The sequence below is a fragment of the Bos taurus genome, chromosome X (assembly GCF_002263795.3).
Source record: "Bos taurus isolate L1 Dominette 01449 registration number 42190680 breed Hereford chromosome X, ARS-UCD2.0, whole genome shotgun sequence".
In the NCBI taxonomy this organism is placed as follows: domain Eukaryota; kingdom Metazoa; phylum Chordata; class Mammalia; order Artiodactyla; family Bovidae; genus Bos; species Bos taurus.
In genome coordinates this window covers 31,628,800-31,651,894 of record NC_037357.1, presented here as the reverse complement: position 1 = coordinate 31,651,894, position 23,095 = coordinate 31,628,800, and the positions used below count along the sequence as shown (strand labels likewise).

Below are 23,095 nucleotides of genomic sequence, written 5' to 3'. Positions count from 1 at the left end.
CCTCAGTAGGAGCACACTAGTCCCAGCTACAAGCATCCACAGGGACATTCTTTCTTCACGAGGGTTCCCAGTTGGTCTGCACGTGGCACCTGACCAGCAAGTGCTGGTGGGCCCTGGGGGTGCTCCCTGCAGCATTGAGCCAGGGGCCTGGCAGCAGGCTTCCTGTGTTCCCCCTTCCCTCCTCAAAGTCTGGTACAAAACGAAGAGCCAACAAAATTGAGGTCACTGGCAAAAGAGTTTGAAATTTTGAATGATTTTTATTAAACACCATTAGTCTACACTGCACAGTTAATGAAACAGCAAAGCTCCAATCTCTTAGAACGATGATTGATCATGGATCGGAACAGCAGTTCTGTGTCCCCTAAACCCATGGTGAGCCTGATGGAGTCATTACCATCTCAGGTCAGAAGCAGAAAGGGGCAAGAACTGCAGCCTGGTCTGGAAGGGCTTCCCTACCCTCTAACCCCCACCCCACCCCCTCAGCCCTCCCCACAATGCAATTTTCTTTGAGTTGATGGATTACAGACGGAAACATGATGCTCTTGGGAAAGGGGGCTTCTAGGCTTGTGAGGAGGAGAACGGAAAAGGAATTCATACTTTTTCTTTCCCCGAAAATATCACATGGTAGGATTGACGTCTGAGACCAGCCTGTCCGATTAGCCTCCTGCCAGGGTCATTGCTGATTATCAATACACAGATGCCAGTTCTGTTGTTGGAGTTTGCGAACACCAAAGAGCAAATGAATCAGAGTTTCATTATGAGAATAAGGCTGTGCGAGTGGAAATGAGAACAACAACAGCAACAACAACAACAACAACGATAACGACGACGAAGAAGAATTTAGTCCGCCAGTCGCACAATAGAGCAAGCGACAACGGGCTCCATATTTTTTCCCCACAGAACTGAATCTGGGGGCGTGGAATCGACCCATCCATTCAATGCTGTGTAGCGCTAGTGTCTCGCCACACGTTTTCTCAATGGGGAGGGTGATGCTTCTCTAAGCAAGCAGTTCATTGCCTTACTGAGTAGTCCTACCCAGTGATCCAGTTTGGTGTCTCCCACCTGCCAGCTCGTGCAGGTGAATTTTATCATGTCTATTGCGAAATATGTGAGGACTCCACCCCCACATCTACATAGATTCTGCCTTCAGAAATGCTTTCCAACTTCAACCTCTGGGATGCAAATTTCAATAAAACACAATCCAAATTAAATAACTTTGAGAAAGATATTGAGAGGACAAGTATCTTCCCAATGAAGACGCAGTACAATACACCTAGTAAGGTGCTATTCAAAGGAAAATTCATCCATTTGGAAACTCAACAAAACACATTTCAGCCAATGGTTTCAAATTGAGCAACTTGGTTATCGACCAGAGATTTGAATCATTTAATGTCATTACATGGAAAAAAGGCATCCCAACCTCAAGTCTTTGAAAAGTTAGCAGCAGCTAATCTGCTTTTCCAATTCTGTTATCCAAATAGAAAACTACTAGCATTTTCCCAATGAGATTATTAAGTAATTAACAGTCTACAGGCTGGCTAACAACATGCTCACGGCTAAATTCTACCCCGAGGAACACACTAGTATACTCTTTTCAAATTAATCCTACCTACTGAACTCAGACAGTAATATGACAAAACCACTAAAAAATCCAAGGTTAATTAAAATACAAAGCCAAGCCAATATCATAACATAAACTTGTCAAACTCTCTGTGGTTGGAGCTTGGGTGACAAGTGAAGGCATAGTGGTGGCCCTATGTGGGTCCCGTTTGCAGGGCTGAGATCCTTTTGTGAACTTGCTCGCTCGGTGGAGCTGCCCATTTCTTTGCCCATGACCCTAACTCCATGTGCTTTCTGTGAGATGTGTCTCATCAAGCCTCCATCACAGTCTGAAGCAGGATCTCTCACCACCATCCACATGTCTCATATCTCTCCCACAAACTGGTATACTGAAGAGGTTTACTTGACAAAATATTATTTCAGTCCCTCAAAATGCTGCACACCTACAACACACATCACCATTTACAACGTGATGAAAAGAGTGCCTAGAAAACAGCAACAATCCTTAATCAGGAAACTGAAAGATGTCTCATCTCCAGGGAGAGGAAGGCAATTCATCCTCCATGTTTAATTGGTTTCTGCTTTACAAATGGGTCTGCTAAATAATCAGGTGGTGATCCTGAGCTTGCCTGTCAGGTTTGATCATCGTGCTGCTGATCTGGACACACTTTACACTCAGCCACCAGAGATGACACGTCAGGCAGCAGGCAGGCTGCTCTGCTGTCTCCCTGTTGTGTGTCAGGTAGGTAGAACGACTCACTGAAACTAGAGATACGAGTCTTTCATTCATGAGGCAATATACTTGTATCCCCAGGAAACTGTCCCTGTCTAGTTCCTGGAGGTTGAATTTCAAGAAGAATCTACTCATAAATCCATGATGGTCTAGGATCATGGCTAGATTGAACATGCAAGTCAGACCAGTGGGCTTCATTATATAGTCATAGTTCGGCACTCCACCTGGTAAGCCGTGGGAAACAAACAGAGACCTTGAGTCACTGCAGAGCCATCAGCTTCATCTGTGTAAGTGACACCCACTTTGGGTATCTGGAGTCGTTCATAGGATCATGCTCCTCACTTAAGAGGTTCAGAAAAGATTTCTTTTGGGTTGCATCGGTCAGTGTGTGTCTGTGTGTGTTAGGGTTGATGCTGAGACTGCCAACGTCCAGCTCAACCACACTGGGGGCATGAAAAGTGCGGGGTCAGCTGCTTGGATGCTCCCAGCTGTCGTCTTCACAACGTGGCCTCAGCCACTGGAAAACAACGTCCACAGCCCTTATAATACCACAAAGGGCCTTCAGCTCAAAGATGACCAGAGCGGAGCTCAAATCTGGCTCTTTTGCAACTGGGGATAATAGCTAACCTTGACAGTGAGAGTGTAGAGGGGATCCTTTGCTATTCCTATCACTTGCATGACTTGCTTTCAAAAATCATACAAGTTTGCATCTTTGATGGGCATGTATCTATTATTTATCTGGTCATAACTCAGTGAAAAGAATCCAATAATTCAGCTGATGAAAGGCTACATGGAATTAGATACCAGCAGGTAATTACAAGGAACTAACTAATGTATGGATAGTTTTTACCATGTGTGTGGGATTCTTCTAGTGGGTTGGAACCCCAAAGATGATATTTACATTGTGATGTTTAGGGACACAAAATGAATGTAGAGGATCATAAGGGGTGGGAATAGTCTCAAGTGACTCTGGAATATCTCCAAATCAATGGAACTGTTCCCCATCTTCAGAGCTCTTTTAAAACCACCCTAGGGTGAAGCACTACCCCAGCTCATTTTTTGTTAAAAGACTAGCTACAACTTAAGAGAGTTTGGAATTTTCATTGGGATTTTCATGGAAATGATTCAAGATAATATAGACGAATAAAATCAGTGATTGTATTTCAGTCAAAAGCTAATGAGCCAAAATCAAAAGAAACAAAAGAAAAAGGTAGAAGAAAACAGAAAGAAGCCAAAAGAAATTCTGTAAAATAGCAAATGTGATAATAATTGGGGAAGTCCATATTTTAAAGCCATTAGGAAGCAAACTGTATATGACTACTTCTAGTAGTGAGAACTTGACTTTGGTTTCCAGAGATTTGAGCAAAACACAGTTAAAAAAAAAAAAAGTCCTGCCAGTTATGGACCCACCAATCAACTGCAAAAGAGGCAGATGTGTGCATTCCCTGGACAGTTGCCAGAGCCCTCTCATCTCTCGTCTCTAAACTGGGTTGTAGCATCTAGGCTACTAGGGCATGCACCACTGAACTGCCCTTCAAAGGAGAGCTTTACACAAAGAGAATCACGGGTGAGGATTTACGCTTCAAATCATGGAGTTCAAAACGACTTATGCCAGCTGATGCCTTAAAGTTGTTGATATAAATGTTGCCACTCCTTCTCATCCTTGACATTTTTCAAATAGAGAGTCAGGAAAGGGATACTAACTAAAAACTCCTCTGGCTGCATGCCAGAGTACCGTTCCAGAGTGGCATTGCTGTGCTCATGAATTTTCTTAACACTCTTAACTTTCCGATGTTGCTAAAATATCTAACCAGTGGGTTTCAACAATGAAAATTCTCATCTGAAAACTGAGTCTGTGGGAATCACAAAAGTTTAACAACGGATACTGAAATACGTTCTTATCTGGACAGAACAGCACAGTTTGGGGAATGGCTACTGCTGAAAATTTGAATCTTTGCAGGTCCTCTGTGTCTGCGTTCATACATAGACATATACATGACATATGACATATATATATATATATATATATACACACACACATACACACACACACACATATATGTATATATATATATATATGACATTTTGTTTCACTTCTCAGGAACCTGTTCTCACAATTGCTTTCCATTCTTTCTTTTGGGTAGTGTGGGCCTAAAAAAATACTGTAGGGACTGTCATTCCATCAAGCACAAAACGATGGTGGGATCTGTGAAATGCATAGAAAATACAGAAAAATGACTAAGTGATAAAAGATACACTGCTCTGAAGGTGTAGTGTCCACTTACAATGACTTCTGTTTTTCACAGATATCAAAAGAAGCATCAAAACATACATAATCAAAGAGAACTTTCCCAAATGAGTGGAGTTCCACCAGTGCCCATCGGCGCTCTGGTAGAGGTAGCGTGATGGGTGGCAAGGCTGGAGATGGGGGCACAGCCACTACAACAAGTGGGCGTCGATGCGCAGCCAGCACAGTCCCTGGCGAACGTAGCGGACGAGATTGGTCATGCTGCTGTGCTGCGTCAGGGGCCCCATCAACGTGTCCAGATCGCCAAAGAATTCTGAAAATCAGAGCAGACCTTAGTCAGGCCTTTAAATGACAGCAGGGCCATAAGCAGCACCCCAAGCACACGGGCATTGGATGAGTTATTCTTGGTTCATTCATTCATTCATTAGACATCAATTTCCAGAGTACCTACAAGGTGATCCAAACTTCATATGGATATTAAGCACTATGGTTTTAATCTTTTGTTAGCTCCCCAAACTCCATAGCATAAATCATGTCTGTATTACTGTGATTAAGAAAACACAAATTCACTCAAATCTGTTAATTCATAGTAAGTTTTTTCAAATTACTATACATTTTTTTAGACTGTGACCTCTAAAAATACAGTACAATCCTGTGGAGGTTTGTGAGATACACACACATATATCACAATATGCATATATTACACATAAAATATATTTGCCTATATATTTACATATATGTTTATAGAAACATATATAATATTTATAATTGAAAATCTACACATAAAGTTATATATCTAAATATATTTTATAAAAATATTGAATTTATATTTTTATATATTATAACTTTATAGTTAGAAAGATGTCTTTATACAGAAAATGGTATATGATACCAAGCTGTTTCTCATTCTGTGTGTTATGCAATTGAAAATACTCTCTTTTCCTTTTGTCTAAATGAAGTAACTTCACTGATGTTTCTTGGCTTGATGTAGATATAACCAGTGAGCCTCGACCAGCATTAGCACCATCGGTATCTAAGGCCAAGTCACTGTCTAGGAGGCATCTGACTTGGTTCGTCTTATTCCTTTAGGGAAAGAAAATAACCTGTAAGGATCTGTCACACAGCATGTCCCCTGGCCCCCTGGGACATGGATGGTAAGAGTGCCTTGCTGATTCCCCCGCCAGCTGACTCAGGCAAGGAACAGCACTGAGCACCCCCTGCCACTAAGCAGTGGGACCAGAGTCTCAGCCTGTCTGCTTTGGGGTAGGGTGGGGGGAGTATATTGGAAAAATTCTTTGATGTTCAGAAACCAGCTAGGCTTCCCCTTTGTATGTCTGAATTGATTGGACTGACACTGTATTGATCTCCATAAGAAGCAGGCTCTTGTTCATGACAAAATGGCTCCTATGCTGGCTGGGGGTGAGGTATCTTTGCGGAGGGAGAGGGAGGAGGTGTTGGAGACTACCCTAAAGTGGTTGGGATGCTCTCCTGCCTTCCTGTAAAGCAATTTCCATGCATGGATTATGTGTGCTTGATTGCTCAGCAGATGGTGTTTCACTAAACAATGCATTGATTTTTCATGTTATATATAACATATGGGCTCCTTCTCCATGTATCAGGTTCATTTGATTATGTGATACTGTTTAACCTGTACTATGCAATAAAAGTAATTTCTGCTGATAAAGGAGTGAATTATTTTGGGCACTGAAAATACCGTCTTCTGTAATACAATATTAAGGGAAATGTTAAAGGATCCAGTTGCTGTTGAATGAATGTGAATGAGATGCCCCTTGGGTATTCTGCACACAGCCCATGGTGGCATTCTTAACTAAGTACCCAGGTCACCACTTTAATAAGTGCTTCAAGTTGGCAGCTGGGAAGATAGGGAACTGGGCTTCTAGAACAAAGGCCAGAGGGCAGAATCAGCCCTATTGGCCCATCTTCTGCAATGAGCCATCTGCAGCTATACAGGCACACAGACAGGGGGCAGGGGTGGAGACCTTCCACTGGAACAGCCAACCTCAGCAATTTCTACTGCATGACTGGGTGGGAAAAGGTGCACATACATGGTGGTCTCTGGGGGGAGGAGAGTTTCACTCAAAAAGGAAGCGCCTCAGTTTCCACATATCTATGGGGACAAGACAGATGTGGGAAGTCCTTCACTCTGAGCAGCTCAGAAATGACAAAGTGTGTGAAACTCAAGGCCGCAAAAAGAAGATTCTAAACTAGGTCCTCTGTCCAGGCCCCTGAACAGCCTCTGGACCATGCCGGCAGGGTGCAGTGCGTTTATGCTGGTGGAGTGACAGAATCATGTTGACTCAGTACGCAGGGACTTGAACAACTCCCTGACACAGGTGCTGAAGACAAGATGAGTACCATCTCAATCAAACATCAGCCCAGCCACTACAGTGCTCCTGGAAAGTTCTGTAGTAAATTTAGAAGGAGTTACTTTACCAGATTTGAAAATGTATGCAATTATGAAGGAAATCCATAAATATTGAACTGCCCTCCAGTTGCCAGTGCAACATAAGACACAGAAGAGTGGAGGAAGATAATCTAGGCAAGACTTGAGATGCTTATGCCTTCATGAGCAATTCTAGAACTCGTGGATTGGCCTACTTGTCTGGGCCAGTTGTCTTTGGATTTTCAGAAGCTGAGGGAAAGTTAAGAACTGTCTCTTACTCAGATAACTGAGAACTCACTGAAGGTTTCTGAGGATGCATTATTAATTCTGCCCTCTAGATGGGCAGTGCATCCTGTAAGTTAACAGCTCAGACTCTGAAATCTGATAGTTCTTCATTCAATTTATGCTTTTAATATGATGAGCTGTGATATCATGGGTGAATTTCTGAACCTCATTGAGCCTCAGTTTCTACATCTAGGAAATGGGGATAAATGAGATGACAAATGATAAAACAGAGTACAGCGCCTGGTATGTAGAAACTGCTGCATGAACACACAGAAACAACACATGCAAATAACCCCAGGACTCTGTTAATAGTTGGGTCGAGGGTTTAAGTCCCAAATTATGGAATATGCTTTGATAGCCACAGAATCTGAATTATATGTCATCATATGGAATAAGGAAAGAGAAAGAAATATTTCTGGGATTTCTACCTTGCACCTGATATTTTATGCTAGCTGATTGACAAATCTTGTTTTATTCCACCCATCTCTTATCATCCTTGTGGGTAGTTTCATTGTCATCCTGTCTTCATTATATCCATTATAGAAATGGAAGCTCAGGAGTAGCTCACGGATTTCAGTAACTGTCTGAGATCACCCAGCCAGTAACTGACATGATTCAAGCTTAAATGATAAGGCTTCAAAATCTGCACCCTTTCTAGTTCTGTGGGACTGTTCCCCCACCTGCTGAGTGATCCCACAGTAGAGATGCAGCCCGGAGAAGGGGCCAGTAACTCATAGGAACTTCCCTCTGCATCTCAGTGGCCTGCAGCTCCAGCCTGATTCCATGAAATCCCTGTTACTGCCTGGGACCCAAGCCCACTCCATGCAGCTTGTACCATGTCATGTCCTGGCAGGAGCCACCAGGGTGTGTGGGCCATGAATTTTTTGTCTGTATCTGGCCAGATGTTTCTGTTGCTCTAAAACTCGGCTACTCTTTGCAATCTGATCTGAAAGACCCACATCTGTCCCCACCTTAACTACAGTGGGTCTTTTGCTAACTGCTGCTCCAGAATCATCAACGTCCACTGAATGGCCAGGGCCAAAGTATGGTTTCTTTGAACTTACTATCTTCATTAGGATAGTGAGACTTCAGGGTGAACCTGGGTGGCAGCTAGGGTCACAGATGCAGCATGAGTGGTGGAGGACCACTGACTCAGCCTCTGGTGAAGCAGGGTCCTCCCTGCATTTGTTTTGCAGCAAACCTCATGTGTTCTTATGAATGGGGCCTTAATCCTTCATTCAAAGTGTCAGTGGGTGAAAAACACTAGCTGAGCCTTGATGCTGGTTTCTGAATGCAAGCCACATTATCAAGTGCCCTGGAACTGATGATTATTATCTTCAATAATTAAAAAAATATATATTTTGGCTGCACCATGCAGCATGTGGGATCTAGTTCCCTGACCAGGGATTGAACCTGGGCCCCTTGCACTGGAAGCTCAGAGTCTGAACCACTGGACCCCCAGGGAAGTCCCTGGAGCTGATGAATACAATGAAGATAGAAGGCTGTGGTGCTACCTCACTTCTCTTAAAGAAAAAAAAAGCCAATAGTATCTTGATCCCAATTAATTTGCAAATCATTCTTTTTTGCTTTGCTTTGTTTCTCTATGTTGATCCTTATCATTGAGTGAAAATCTGGAAAAGACATTTGACAATACATCATAATTCATGTGACTTTAAGTTTTAAAGGAGAACTTGAGTCTAGATCTTTTCACTCTCTTCACAAAAACTGGTCACTGAGTCAACCCTGATCTCACCCTCTCTTCCCTCATCTAGCCTTAGAAATTAGACCAACAGAAAGAGAAGGTCATCATGAGAAACTCAAGCCCTTCAAAGCAGGTTGAATCCACCATGGCCCGAGAGCAACCAGGTGAACAGATCAGCATACTTACCTTTGTTCTCTCTTGTCAGTTTGTCAGCCATGTCCCAGTGTTCATAGCCCCGTAACACATTGCTCGTGATGTTGACGTGGCTGGCGGCCATGTGGTGAATGCGCTGTGGGATGGTGACTGGGCCGTTGTTACAGTTCCCCATTGTGTTGATGGGAGAGACGTTGTTGAGAGACACTGGGGATGGAGTATTCCTGGGGGATGGGAAGAGACAGGCCTTGTTAGGCTGCTAGGGGAGAGTGACAATAGCATTTGAGCCCTGCCTCATACTGGGACCTTTTGAGGACGTGATTTGCCACAGTGAGGTTTGGCATGATGAACACCTATGAAGCTTGCTCTCGCATCCCACCAGCTCTTCTCAGAGGACATCCTACAGCTTTCACCCACACAGTAGTTTTCCCTCTCCCCACTGTTTCTGCTTCATCAGACCAACCCACCCAGGGCTACAGTGCCAGGCTGTAGAAAGAGCCATCCTTCTCCTTTTCTAACTTTAAACACAGAAGTCTGACTGCCTTTGGCAACCATTGATGACTCTGTGCATGTTGCTACTTTGTTTTAAAATACCAGAGAGAGAGCTGGGTGAATCTTTCTCTGGCATTAATTCTACCCACAAATGTAGCTCTTACTTTGAATACATATAACAAGTCTTTTGATGTTCCAGAGAAAGAATCAGCTCAGAGTTATGATGCTTTCTCTACCTGCTGCCAGAATGGATATTGGCACTTAGAAAAACTTGATGTGCTATATTGGTCTGTTATCAAAATGTTTTGTGGAAACCACAGTGACAGTTTGCTCCAAATACAGTCACCACAATAAGCAAAGTATGATCCTTAAAAGGCCCCCAAGGAGCAGTAGTAGGGAAGCTGGAAATAAGTAAGATTCTAAATATCACTTTAGGATTCTTTAAGACCTGCTACAGGATGGCTGTTAATTGCTGACAGTTCACCTGCAGACTGGGTTATAAAGAAATGTCTTGGGAATTCCTACTTTGGGCAGTATCATTGTTTGGAGATAGATTTTTGTTTAATTCTTTAATATCAGTAACAAGAAGTCACCTGCTGGCTGCACTTTGCATGGAGGGCGAGGACTTAGGTCATGGACAGTCCCAAAGGCTGGGTTGCTGCCTGTGCCTACCAGCCAGGTCAATATACATCTCTGCTCTCCCCATCTTCTTTCAAACCTGGCTTTGAATGCCCAGTAAAATGCACTTTATTATGATTGATCATTTGGGGGAGTAACAGAAATGGGAGAAAGCTGTTTCTGGGACTCCTTCTTCCTCCAAACACACTACTCCCATCATCAGGAACCTTCTCTCACTCTCCCTCCACTTTACCAGCCACTTGTTGCCAACTACATTCCAGGGTGGCTGTATTCCTCAGAGCCAACCTGCTCCTAGAATACATGTGCACCCTGACAGGCACCCATAGAAGATTTGGGGGAACAGCTACCCCCATGTACCAAAATGCTGAAGTGGGGATGACTCAATCTGGGAGCAATTGAACTGATATGGTCACATGAGATTCACACAGGCTGTCCATCATGACAGCTTTGGTCCACTTCTACAAACAGAGTATATCTTCTGGTATATTCTAGTATGAGGGTTAAAGTGAATCCCCACAATTGCTCTGCACTTGTGTGATGTAAGAGGGTGTGAAGGTTTGCCTGCTCTGTTTATAACTTCTGAGATGTGTGATACTTCATGATGGAAAGATTTATTTTCAAGGTAGGGTGGGGACAGAGGGATAGTTAAACTCAGGGACCTGGGCACAGAAGGTTAACACAAAAGCAGTGAATGCTGGATTTTTTTTTTTCATGGCAGGTTGGAAATGCTATTATCTAGTCTCTCTCCTCAGAGAAGGCAATGGCACCCCACTCCAGTACTCTTGCCTGGAAAATCCCATGGATGGAGAAGCCTGGTAGGCTGCAGTCCATGGGGTCTCAAAGACTCGGACACGACTGAGCGACTTCACTTTCATGCATTGGAGAAGGAAATGGCAACCCACTCCAGTGTTCTTGCCTAGAGAATCCCAGGGACGGGGGAGCCTGGTGGGCTGCTGTCTATGGGGTTGCACAGAGTCGGACACAACTGAAGCGACTTAGCAGCAGCAGCAGTCTCTCCCCTGTCCCCACCCCAGTGGTGCTCAATAATCCTTAAATGTCAATTTACAGCAAGAAAGGAAAATGTCCTCATTTATAATCTCTAGAGAAGATCACAAACATTGAGACGGGGACCATGTGGTGCTTGAAAAGTTCTGGAATCCCAGGGACTGAGACTCCAGCCTGGGGCTCCTGAGCCCCTCCCCTTGCTGGAGCCTTCATGGACTGCAAGAAAAGGCTAGATTCAATGATTTCCAACTATGCCCAGAAATCTCAAGGGGAAACACATCACCTCTGTTTACCTCATATTTCCTGAAAAGGCCTTTTCAGTTTATAACATTGAGGAGCTGGTGAGGGGCTTTCTTTCCTTTCCACTTGGTGCTTTCTTTTAAATAATCAGTGGTGGAGGCGAGGAGAATGAGGGCATGGTTTGCCTTTGGTCATGACTGACCTGACATGAGGCTCTGTGAGCTGATCTGGTGTGGAGAATGCCTGAACTCCCAGAACACCACATCATACACGTGAAATCCACCAATCAAAGCCTGCCTAAGACAGTGCTCCTCTGGCTGGAAGGGCTGTTGCAGTACTCCTCTTAGTGTGCCTTCAGCTCCATCTTGGTTCTCCCCACAGCTGGGGCTTCATTCTTGAGTTCTCCCTCTGTGGATCTGCTTCAGATTTTATGCTTTTCTTCATGTCCACGGCACATGGCCATAAGTGTGCACACACCAGCACAGGTTTCCACCACCCACAGCAGGAGCAGTCTAGATTCCCACCATCCTCTCTTGCCTTCCAGCCACACTCGCCCCCTGCTGCCCCTGGTAGTCACTAGCCACGCCCCTATCTAAGAAGGTGGTGGTGTCTGGCTGCTTGGAATGCACTTCCCCCAGGGATCTGCATAGCTCATTCTCTCATCATCCTTCCCTAATGTCCCTATTGAGGATCCTCCTCCCCCAAGCCAAGCAGCCCTTTCTCTTCCCCTTCCTTGTTTTAATTTCCTCTAAGACATTTATCATTTAGCATATGCATTCTTTTTCTACTGTCTTTTTCTTCTGAAAGAATGTGAAATAGACAGGAATTGTCTATTTCATCCAGTGCCATTCCCAGCATATAGAACAGTGCCTGGTATACATAACATGTACTTAATACCAGTGAGATAAGTGAATGGAGTGCCTTCCAGTGATCTCTCTGTTATTATATGGTATCCACTATGTATGAGGTGCTCTGGAGAGGGAAGAAAAATAATGTAGAGCAGCACACGGATAGGGGATAAATACTTTGGTAAAATGCCTGGCAGAGTGTCTCATACACAGTAGGCAGGCAACAAATCTTTGATGAATTAAAGAATGAGCAATTCCTTATTGAAAAGAGCAAAGAGTCTAATGGGGAGAAGAATCCATTAATTTCTGGCAAACTAGGATAAGTGCCAAAAGTGACGTGTAGACCAAGAGCTGTGGGAGTTCTAGGGGGAAGATCACTTATGTCTCCCAACTTAAAAAGGTAATAATGATAACAAAGCATGGCAGTGGCAACAACTGCTATTTGTTAAAGTTGCTGTGCACCAAGCATGGTGCTCTGGGCTTCACTGATTATTATCTCTAAGCCTCATGACAACTCTGTGGGTGAGTTTCTGCTGTCACTGTTTCACAGATGACAAGAGGGCTCAGAAAAGATCACTTCCTTTTTTGAGAGCCACACAGCAGATGGCCAAAGAGCTGCGATTTGAAAGGTCTGTTTTCCTGCAAAGTCCATTTTCCTTCCATTCCGCTAACTTACCTCCAAGTCCTACCTTCCCTCTACTAGGTTTCCCTTGATGTGGGTGTCCACCTCGAGCTCACCCTTGAGTCCATGTTGGCTTGTTCCTACTACTCTCCCTGGGCTCTTCCCATGTTTGCACAGGCATAGCCCTCCCTAAGCTTGGGGAGAAGTTTTGCTTGATAGAAATGTTCCCTCCAGTGACAACCAAAACTCTTTGCAGTCCTTTTATTGGCCAATGTCCCCAACAAGGGGAGATATCTCTTCTCTTCAGACCCTTTCGATATAGCACCCAAGGCCTCCAGTGTACAGAAACAGCTCTTCTAAAGGCCTCAAATGGCCTTGTTCTTTCCTCCTTCCATAGCCTTCTTTTTTATTCTCTCTGCCTGACATCTGGGACTGCTGCCCCTCCCTTTTTTAGTGTCTCCACGATGTGGTTACCATGACTCTCTATTGGGACTGAAAGCACTGGTGCACCCCGTTTCTGCATGGCCTGTGAGCTACAAATGTTTTGAAAAGATGAACATATGCAATCAATTTGATGAATGAGAACGCTACATTTGAACCCCAAGAACACAAAATTCTATTTTTCCAAAATTCCTTTCTTCTCCTTAACAAACTTGTATTCTAAAACTGCTATTATATTCTGAATTTCATCAGTAAGATTTTTGTGGAAACTTGTTTTATCTCATATTCTTTTTACGTAACAACCTCAGTTTTTTTCTGGACTGGCAAAGCCCCAAATGTGTATTATCTGGCTCTCTGCAGCAAAAATTTGCTGACCCTTGCTCTATCTCGAGTAGGTTTTTCTTCTTCTTCCAACTTATTCTTTGCACTGTCTTCACAGTCAGGGTCAGGGGAGGCTTCTTCTGGAAGGATCATGAGAGGTCTGGTGTGGGGCCAACCATCCTCATCCACTGGGGGATGCAAGTTATAGTGCTGCTAGCAGGCAAAGAAGCCCTCCTTGGCCACCCAGGGAGGCCCAAGATCTCTTTTTCTTGGGTGTCCACAGAACTTTGTTCAGATCTGTCCCCTCCTGCCACTGGACCACGTGCTTCTGGAGTACACGGAGCCTATGGCATTCAGTGCATCCCCAGCCTCTCATAGGGAAATGCACCCAAAGTATGTGCTGAATGAATGGGCTGTAACCCCTGGGCAACCGTTTTGAGTTGCCTCATTCAAAAGCTCTCTGACCTACCAAAAGGAGTGTGCTTTCTTCAGATAGAAGCTGCTTTAAAAAATCATTTCAGGAGGCTTTTAATGTGACTTCACAAGCTTAGAATGTGTTTGAGTTCTTTCTGCAGAATTAAAAAACTTTTTCCCAGTGATTCTTGAATGGGTGCTTACCTGAATTTGCCCTTGCTTTACTCCGTGTTCAGAGAAAACAGCTTTCTCTGGGCCTGTGGTCTCGCTTTTGTCCGTCAATATAAGAGAGAGACCTAATTCAACAATTTAAACGGTACTTCCTTTCAATAGAGTAATTGAGTTGGCGCATAGTTTTTAATGGATCTGTTCCCTCATTCTGAATGTTTTTTATGATCTTAGAGTTCACAGTTTCACTCCTTTGGGAGTGTGCTTTGTAGATATTTATAAAGCGGCAAAGGAGACTATTTCACTGTTCAAGAAAGTGTTTTGATCAGAGACATAAGAATTTTGAAGTGGTGAAAAATGGGGGGAAAAGCAGCTCTTTTCAAAAGAATACATCTACTGGTGGAAAGTGGGCTTGCAGTGGTCAGAGAGGTATTGGACTCAGGAGAAACGAATGCTCAGGTAAGTGTGGGCACATAGCTAGTTCAGGGCTGAGACAGAACTAGGATTCTGAATTGCCCTCTGAAAAGGAACCTCTCTTCAGAGGAGGCTCCGATGTCATTGGGTCTGGCCTTTCATTGCAGAGAGAAAGGGCTCTCTTAACTTTTATCCTTGGAATTGAGGGCAGCCTTGGGCCTGGGTCAACTGGTTTACCAGCTCCCACCCTGCTGCTGGAGGCCTCAGCTCCTCCAAGCAGATACGGCTCTAAGGACAGTTGTGGAGTGGGTGAGTTCATTGAGCCTCAGGCCGGCAGTATAGTAGATGCTTTTATATTTTAGGGCAGAGTATTTTAGTATTAATATAAAAATCATCATGAAGGCTCAGATAATTGGCTGACGAAGTGCCTTCACATTTTCAGCACTATTATGCCTTCGGTTTTATTAAAGCACTTACCATATATCAATGAATATTTCATTGGTCTTTCATTACTGAGTGAATCATTGAAAAATCACTTCAGTGGAGGTAACTCTACCCTGCCTCCCCGAAATGGCATGGTGCTTGCCATCTCATTAACTGATATTTTTATGGCCGTCATTTGGCTTAAAGATCAAATAGTGAAAGAAATTTGGAATCACATCATGTTAAAATTTTCTGTCCTACCATTAGCAGAAACCTGACTAGAATTCTGTGTGCACCCAAATTACTGTAATCTCAGAATTAACCTTTGTGCCTGGCTTGTCAATACCAAATATTTGGGGTCTATTCAATCACTAATTTTCATGAAAAAGCAATTTTCAGAAGATACTTACTTTCCATTGCCTACCCATGGAGATGGTATCTGAGCGACTTTTGAAGCATTTTGCTAAAAGAGAGAAACAGAGAGGGAAATGAGGACATCTATTTTGTGTTTTATTAATTCAGAAACAGATGGAAGTGTGATTTAGAGTACATTAATATTGATTGCAGCATTTTGGGATGCCTCCTGTTTCGTTAGCAGAGCTGGGATGTATGTGCACGTCAGCACACCACGATGCACACTCGATGAAAATAGCTGGTTAGGATAATTAGTGGGCTCCAATCAGGACCGTGAAAGTCACTTGATGAAAGATCTTATATACTAAAAGGCCCAGTGAAATCAGACTCAGTTCTCCAAGAAGTGGTTTAATTATCCTCATCTGAAATTTATTCTGCAAAACAAGCTCTTCAGAGTACAGACAAGCTTTTCACCTTTAGCTCCAGTTGCAAACTTTTTCCCTGGGATGCAAGTTGGCTTATCATTTCTAAAATCCCAGGAACTGGCCAGAACCAAGCAGCAGAACCAAGCAGCCAGAACCAAGAACCACACACTGTGTGTGTGTCTATGTATCACCTGGATTTGCCATCATCACGTACATATCCTCATGGCTGATGGTTTTCCCTGTTGAGCAGTGTAACCGGCTCAGGGCTGCCCTGAAGTGGAATGCTAAACCTTCTTTTCCCTCTGATGGGCCGGTTTAAAGAATGGGCCTCCTTGAAAAGGGAACCCTCCTACACTGCTGGTGGAAATGTAAATTGGTGCAGCCACTATGGAGAACAGTATGGAGGTGCCTCAAAAAACTAAGAATAGAATGGCCATATGATCCAGCAATCCCATTTTGGGGCATATATCAGGAAGAACATCTAATTTGAAAAGATACATCCATCCCTATATTCACAGCAGCACTATTTGCAGTAGTCAAGACATGGAAACACACCTAAATGTTTGTTGACAGAGGAATGAATAAAGAAGATGTGGTACATATATACAATGAACTATTGCTGCCACTGGCAGCAACATGGATGGACCTAGGGATCAACATCATACTAAGTGAAGTAAGTCAGAAAGAGAAAAACAAACACCATATCACATCTCTTATATGTGGAATCTAAAATGACACAAATGAACATATCTAAGGACTAGAAATAGACTCACAGACATAGTGAATAGACTTGTGGTTGTCAAGGGGGAGGGAGTTGGGGAAGAGAAGGAATAGGAGTTTGGAATTAGCAGAGGTAAACTATTATAAATAGGACGGATAAACAACGAGGTCCTACTGTTTAGCACAGGGAACTATATTCAATATCCTCCTATAAACCAGAATGGAAAAAGAACATGAAAAAGAATGTATATGTGTGTATAACTGAATCACTTTGCTGTGCAGCAGAAATTAACACAACACTGCATATCAACTATACTTCAACACAATCCATTTTAAGAAAAGAATGGGCCTCCTCTTTTTTCATGGCTGTACACTTGTGGAGCATGGGAAATCCTGACACTCAGCACCGCCTCACTAGAAAAAGATCAACTCATTAGAATGACCTCAGCAGGTGGGAGCTTCCCGTTTTGAACCTCAAAGAAGCTCAACGCTCTGCCAGAGGAGTGAGTTACTTAACATCAGTTTGGTATTTTGCAGTGCACTGAACACTGCGCAGAACAGGCCACAGAGAATGGAGGCCAGGGCTGTGGCTCAGAGTGCCCTCAAAGGACCAGCATCAGCATCACTCAGGAACTTGTTCAAATGCCCATTCTTAGGACCTGTCCCGGACCACCAGCGTCAAGACGCCTTTCCAGAGCCCAGGTGGAGACTGTAAACACATGGTCAAGGGCAGCTGCTGCATTTGACTGCATTCACAAGCACTAGCTTTATCATGGCCACACCACATGAGAGCTGCTCTTTTCCTAACTGAGTGGGCATTCCCGCATAATCGTGCACCCCTACCCACTGGCTTTGAATGTCTGAGGTAAGGTCAGGATTTGATTCATTTCAAACAACTGCTTTGATGCAACTGAGCCATGTCAGCTGACGCACTTGGCAAAAAATAATATGACTAAATAAATAAAATTATCCTTTTCTTTCAAGACCTGCCCAATAGCAACCTTGAGCCCTCAACTCTAACACATGATCAGCAATGACGGGTGGAAGGAAGCAGCAGAAGGTCCACGGAGCCTCAGCCAATGACACCCGACATGGTTGCCAGGCCCAGCTCCAGGCTTGCCGTTTTTATCTGGGCTTGTTCCCACGTCTTGGCATTGCATCTTGTGGTTCAAATATTTCATTTTTCTTGCAAATCAAAAACACCAGCTCCCTGAGTGGATGAGTTTGTTTATTTATTGTTGGTTTATTTTGACAGCCAAAGTTATCAGTTGTCTTCAACTGCAACCACTATGTTCAACACTCCCCATGGCCAAAGGGCCCCTGGGGGTGTGGCTGTGCCCTCAGAGCCTAGGGTGGCTGTGGTGACTGCTCTCACTGCTGAGAAATTTCTAGGCTGGCATGTCATGTAACATGAGCCATGTTCTGCAGGCAGTCCACAGTGCAGGCAGAAGGGATCACCATCCTGACTAGACCCAGGAAGGCGCCCAGGCTCACTTGTTCACTCCAGAGCATCATCAGGGGATTGAACTATGGTACCTTCTCTCCCTGGAACTGGATCAAACCCAAGCTCTCTGCTGAGCTCCAAAGGAGAGGTGAGACGGCCATGGCCAGCCAGGATGCAGAAAGTTCAGCCTTCAGCTGTGACAACCGTGACATTTCATAACATGCCTGCCATGTCTCATTAGTGATTTAATCACCCAGGACCTATAAATTACACAAAGTACATATTACCTTAAAATATTCCATCAGTGATCTGGAGTACTTCATGGCATGGTCCTTCTTCAGTTTGAACATCCTCAGGTAGAGAAGTGACAGGCATCTGTAGCTGTGATGATGGGGAAAGGAGCACATTAATGCCAACACTTCCTCAGACCTATTCATTAAAAAACAGCTCCCATCTGCAGCACCTCTCCTATGGTTACCGAGGAACATAAGTGAAAAAAAGAAATTTTTTTAAAAAGAAGGAATAAGCATAGTACAGGGAACTATATTCAACATCATGTGATAAACTGTAAACCATAATGGCAAAGAATATGGAAGAGAATATATATGTATAACTGAGTCACACAAACTGGAATCAAGATTGCGGGAGAGATATAAATAACCTCAGATAAACAGATGACACCACCCTTAGGGCAGAAAGTGAAGAAGAACTAAAGACCCTGTTGATGAACGTCAAAGAGGAGAGTGAAAAAGTTGGCTTAAAACTCAACATTCAGAAAACTAAGATCATGGCACCCAGTCCCATCACTTCATGGCAAATAGATGGGGAAACAATGAAAACAGTGAGAGACTTCATTTGCTTGGGGTCCAAAATCACTGCAGATGGTGACTGAAGTCATGAAATTAAAGACATTTGTTCCTTGGAAGACAAGCTAAGACAAACCTAGACACCATATTAAAAAGCAGAGACATTACTTTGTTGACAAAGGTCCGTTTAGTCAAACTATTTTTTTTCCAGTAGTTATATATGGATGTGAGAGTTGGACCATAAAAAAGTTGAGTGTGGAGAACTGATGCTTTTGAACTCTGGTGTTGGAGAAGACTCTTGAGGGTCCCTTGGACTGCAAGGAGATCAAACTTGTCAATCCTAAAGGAAATCAGTCCTGAATATTTATTGGAAGGACTGATGCTGAAGTTGAAACTCCAAAACTTTGGCCACCTGATCTGAAGAACTGACTCCTTAGAAAAGACCCTGATGGTGGGAAAGATTGAAGGCAGGACGAGAAGGGGACGACAGAGGATGAGATGGTTGGATGGCATCACCAACTCGATGGACATGAGTTTGAACAAGCTCTGGGAGTTGGTGTTGGACAAGGAAACCTGGCATGCTGCAGTCCATGGGGTCACAAAGAGTCGGACACAACTGAGCTTCTGAACTGTACTGAACTGTCACTTTGCTGTACACTAGAAATTAACACACCAGTGTATATCAATTATATTTCAGTAACATTTTAAAAAAAAGAAAAAGAGAGTTCACAAAAGATGGAAAAAGGAGGCAGAAGGTCAAAGTCAGGGAGACATGTTAAGATACATTGCTGACTTCTTGATGGAGGAAGAGGCCCTAAGCCCAGGAATGCAGACCTCCTCTGGAAAAGGCGGAAGTGGATTCTCCCTAGAGCCTCTGGGAGGGAAGCAGCCATGTTGATGCCCTGAGTTTAGCCTAGTGAAACACACTTCAGACTTCTGACCTTCAGAACTGCAAGAAAATAAATTTATGTGGCTTTATTTTTTTAAAAAAGAAAGGATAAGCATTAAAATTCCATCTTGATAAGAGTATAAATGTGGAGATTAGATGTTTAGTCAGCAACTGAAGAAATCCATTAGTTAATTTTTCAGAGTTTAGCAGAAAACAGGAATAATGATTTAAGCAGCTTAAGTTGAGTTTTCAAATTTTTTGCGACATTTCAGCTATTTCCTGGTCACCTCCATGAGACTTACCATAGTACAGCCAGCTTTTTGTCCCCATCTGAAGCCAGGGGGCTTGCAAAATTCTTCAGCCTCATGGCATACCTTTGAAGAGAAAGGACAAGCTCAAATGGAATCTGTCTGACTGTTCATAAAGCCCCAACACCATTGGTATTGTCATCACTTGAATGAGCTAGGCCCACATTGGTTCTGGCAGGAGGACTGAGAAGGCCATGTGGGCACAAGAGTGCTTTCCTGAAAACATTCACAAAATGATGACCACAGGTGTGTCACAATAGCACTGATGTGACCAATGGAAGCTCGCTCTGGAGAAGCCAGTTAAATTTAGAGCCCATGCTCTAGAACAGTGCTGTGGAATTACTGTGGGTTTCACCTGTGTATAAATGCTGGAAAAATAATGTTTCTAAGAATACTCCAGCTAAACAACATTATTATCTTTCCACGAGAGATGGACACAAATGTCAGTCTCAGTTGAATTTTTGACACCTGCGGTAAACAATCACACAATGATGTCTGACACGAGCATGGCGAGGCCTCCGACACAGTTATAGAGGGCATTTCTAATGGCTCAGGTGTGGAATATATTCCTGTAGGAAGTGGTTTTGTTTTTTTAAGGGTGGTCAATTTCACAGCAGGTGAAGGTCTGAGCACCCCTAATTTATGGTGCTTGCATATTTTGTCTTTCCATTTTCTTTAATAGTTAGCATTCCACACCAGGGCAATCAAAGGTTGAATAGTTCCCATTTTTGTTCTTTGAGCTGAGCACATTCCATTCTGGGCATTTAGACTCTTGAAAATCAATTCATTGCATAAAATCATTGTCTGAGCTTTAATGCAATTTCACAGGAACTCGTGGTGGAATAAGTAGCAGAGTTTACTGTTGCAGAAGGAAGCTGAAGATGTTCAGGCAGCCTGGACTAGCTCTTCATCATGACAAGGCATTGGTGAGCCCACACTTTCAGCAGCCTCCCTAGAACACCATGCCCCCTATCACCCCGCTCTCCCTATTACTGCCACAGTTCTGTCCAATGAACATTTTCTGACAAAAGGACTCATGCACTTGCTGTGGGTTCCTCCTGTTGTTGCCATATTAAGCAAAAAGGGTTTTTATGGCATCATAAATCTGTGTTTGACAGCTGGATCACTTAAATGTCAGTCATTCTGGATCACTTAAATGCCAGTCGTTGTGATGCCCCACTTGTTTTCACAAGTATATTTCTACTGCAGATTCCCAAGGCTGAGAGCAACCAAAATTACTTCACTGAAAAACATAGGGTGCTCTACCATTAAGGAGAGTATAGTAAAAATCTCTTCGGCATAAAATTTGCTACTAAAAACTATGTTCTTATTACAGTCACCCTCTAATTGCAGCCACTGTTGAAACGCCTTGATAGTGGAGTTCCAATTGCTTACATGGGCAAGAAGACTTAGTTGCCTCAGTTCATTTTATTCCCAACTGAAATTTCTCTCCAAAGAAAATTATACACACACATACACTAGGCAGAAAATATATAATTCTATATATAGAGGGCACATAAAGGATTGCACATAGAACTGGTGAAATTTGGGGATAAAAGACCTGATGACATCTGAGCAAGGTGGATGGAATGTACCAATGTCTGTGTCCTCCATGATCTTGGACTAGAGCTATGCTGGACAGTACCATGAGGGGATATGGGGGGAGAGGGACACATGAACTTCCCGTATCATTTCTTACAACTGCATGTGAATCTACAATGATCTGAAAAGATAGTTTCAAAAGACTGCCTTTAAAGTGAATGTCTCTAAGTTATCCACTGAGTTTTACCAGGTTCCACTGAAAATATACCCTATGGGGGGAGTAAACTCTCATATCATGGAAAAAACCTGCTTGGAGAAAAAGAAAAGAAATTGTAAATAATAAAAAGGGAAAGGAAGTGTTTTCTAAAGGAAATAAATATTACTCAGTGATTCACATTGTATTTTTACCAAAAATGAACTGTGAGGTTTTGCTTTTCTATTCTGAGTGCATGTGTAAGAAAAATATGTGTGTGTGTGTGTGTGTGTATATATATATATATATATATATATATATATATATATATATATATATAACTGTAATTGGGGGTGAAGTTATGGGTGTTATTTCACCCCCAATTACAGTTATGATCTTGTTTCCCTTCCAAGTTGGTCCACATGCAGAAGCATGCTTTTTGTGGTCAGAAATGTAGTGAGTCTATAACTCATAAACATTTTCATGCAGCTACATGGTCTCCATCACTGCTGCATTTCAATGGCTGCAAATTATTCTGTTGAGAGTACTGTGATGTAATTAATTACCCTTCTGTTATCGATGATTTGCTTTGCTTCAAATTGGGTGCTATAACATAGGCCAAACTGAACACTCTATGGATAACTCATTCTCCTCTTACAATTCTTTTCGTCAGTACGGGAAGTTCAGATTTCTAGAATTAGTGGCTTCAAAGATATGAATGCTCACTTCTATAGGTTTTCCCACACGATGCCAAATTGCCCTCAATTTACAAGGATCAATTTCCATTCCCACCATCAGCATGGTAGAGGTCCACTTCACCATAATTTTGTGTGTGTGCTAACATTGTGCTTTAGTGGTTAATTCGTGCCCAACTCTTGTGACCCCATGGACTGTAGCCTGCCAGGCTCCTCTGTCCCTGGGATTCTCCAGGCAAGAATACTGGAGTGGGTTGCCATGCCCTTCTCCGCGGGATCTTCCCAACCCAGGAATTAAACCCCGGACTCCTACATTGCATGCAGATTCTTTTATCAACTGAGCTACAAGGGAAGCCTGTGCTAACATTTTTACATTTCCTTGTTAATTTAAAAGTGCCTTAAATTGTGTTTGGGGATGAATAGAAGGTGAAGCTTTTCTTCTTGTTTATTCATTAAAGTTTCCCTTCCATTTTGATTCCTCATTTTTTCCCAGTATTTTTATCTTGTACATCTTTGAAAATTGCAGGCAGTCTTGGATAGACACTGAGAAATCAATTTCCCCTTAAAAGCTACAAATGGCGGTGGCAGCTTTCACATAAAGTAAGTC

At 43.1% G+C, this 23,095-nt stretch overlaps 1 protein-coding gene across 11 annotated transcripts in view; it reads right to left on the bottom strand.

Moving 5' to 3' along the window:
- Positions 1–237: 237 nt before the first annotated feature.
- The window catches only part of AFF2 (ALF transcription elongation factor 2), a 534,314-nt gene continuing 511,456 nt past the window's right edge, over positions 238–23,095 (bottom strand). For 10 of the 11 annotated variants that reach the window (XM_024988032.2, XM_024988034.2, XM_059883420.1 and 7 more), the window contains 5 exons: positions 20,053–20,124; positions 18,343–18,436; positions 15,523–15,575; positions 9,119–9,309; positions 238–4,854 (listed from right to left, as the gene is read on the bottom strand). In XM_024988032.2, coding sequence (XP_024843800.1) covers positions 4,733–4,854; positions 9,119–9,309; positions 15,523–15,575; positions 18,343–18,436; positions 20,053–20,124 — 532 coding nt within the window. In that variant the 3' untranslated portion in view covers positions 238–4,732. The remainder of the gene's footprint in view (positions 4,855–9,118; positions 9,310–15,522; positions 15,576–18,342; positions 18,437–20,052; positions 20,125–23,095) is intronic. The other variant, NM_001191543.2, reaches the window with a different exon arrangement.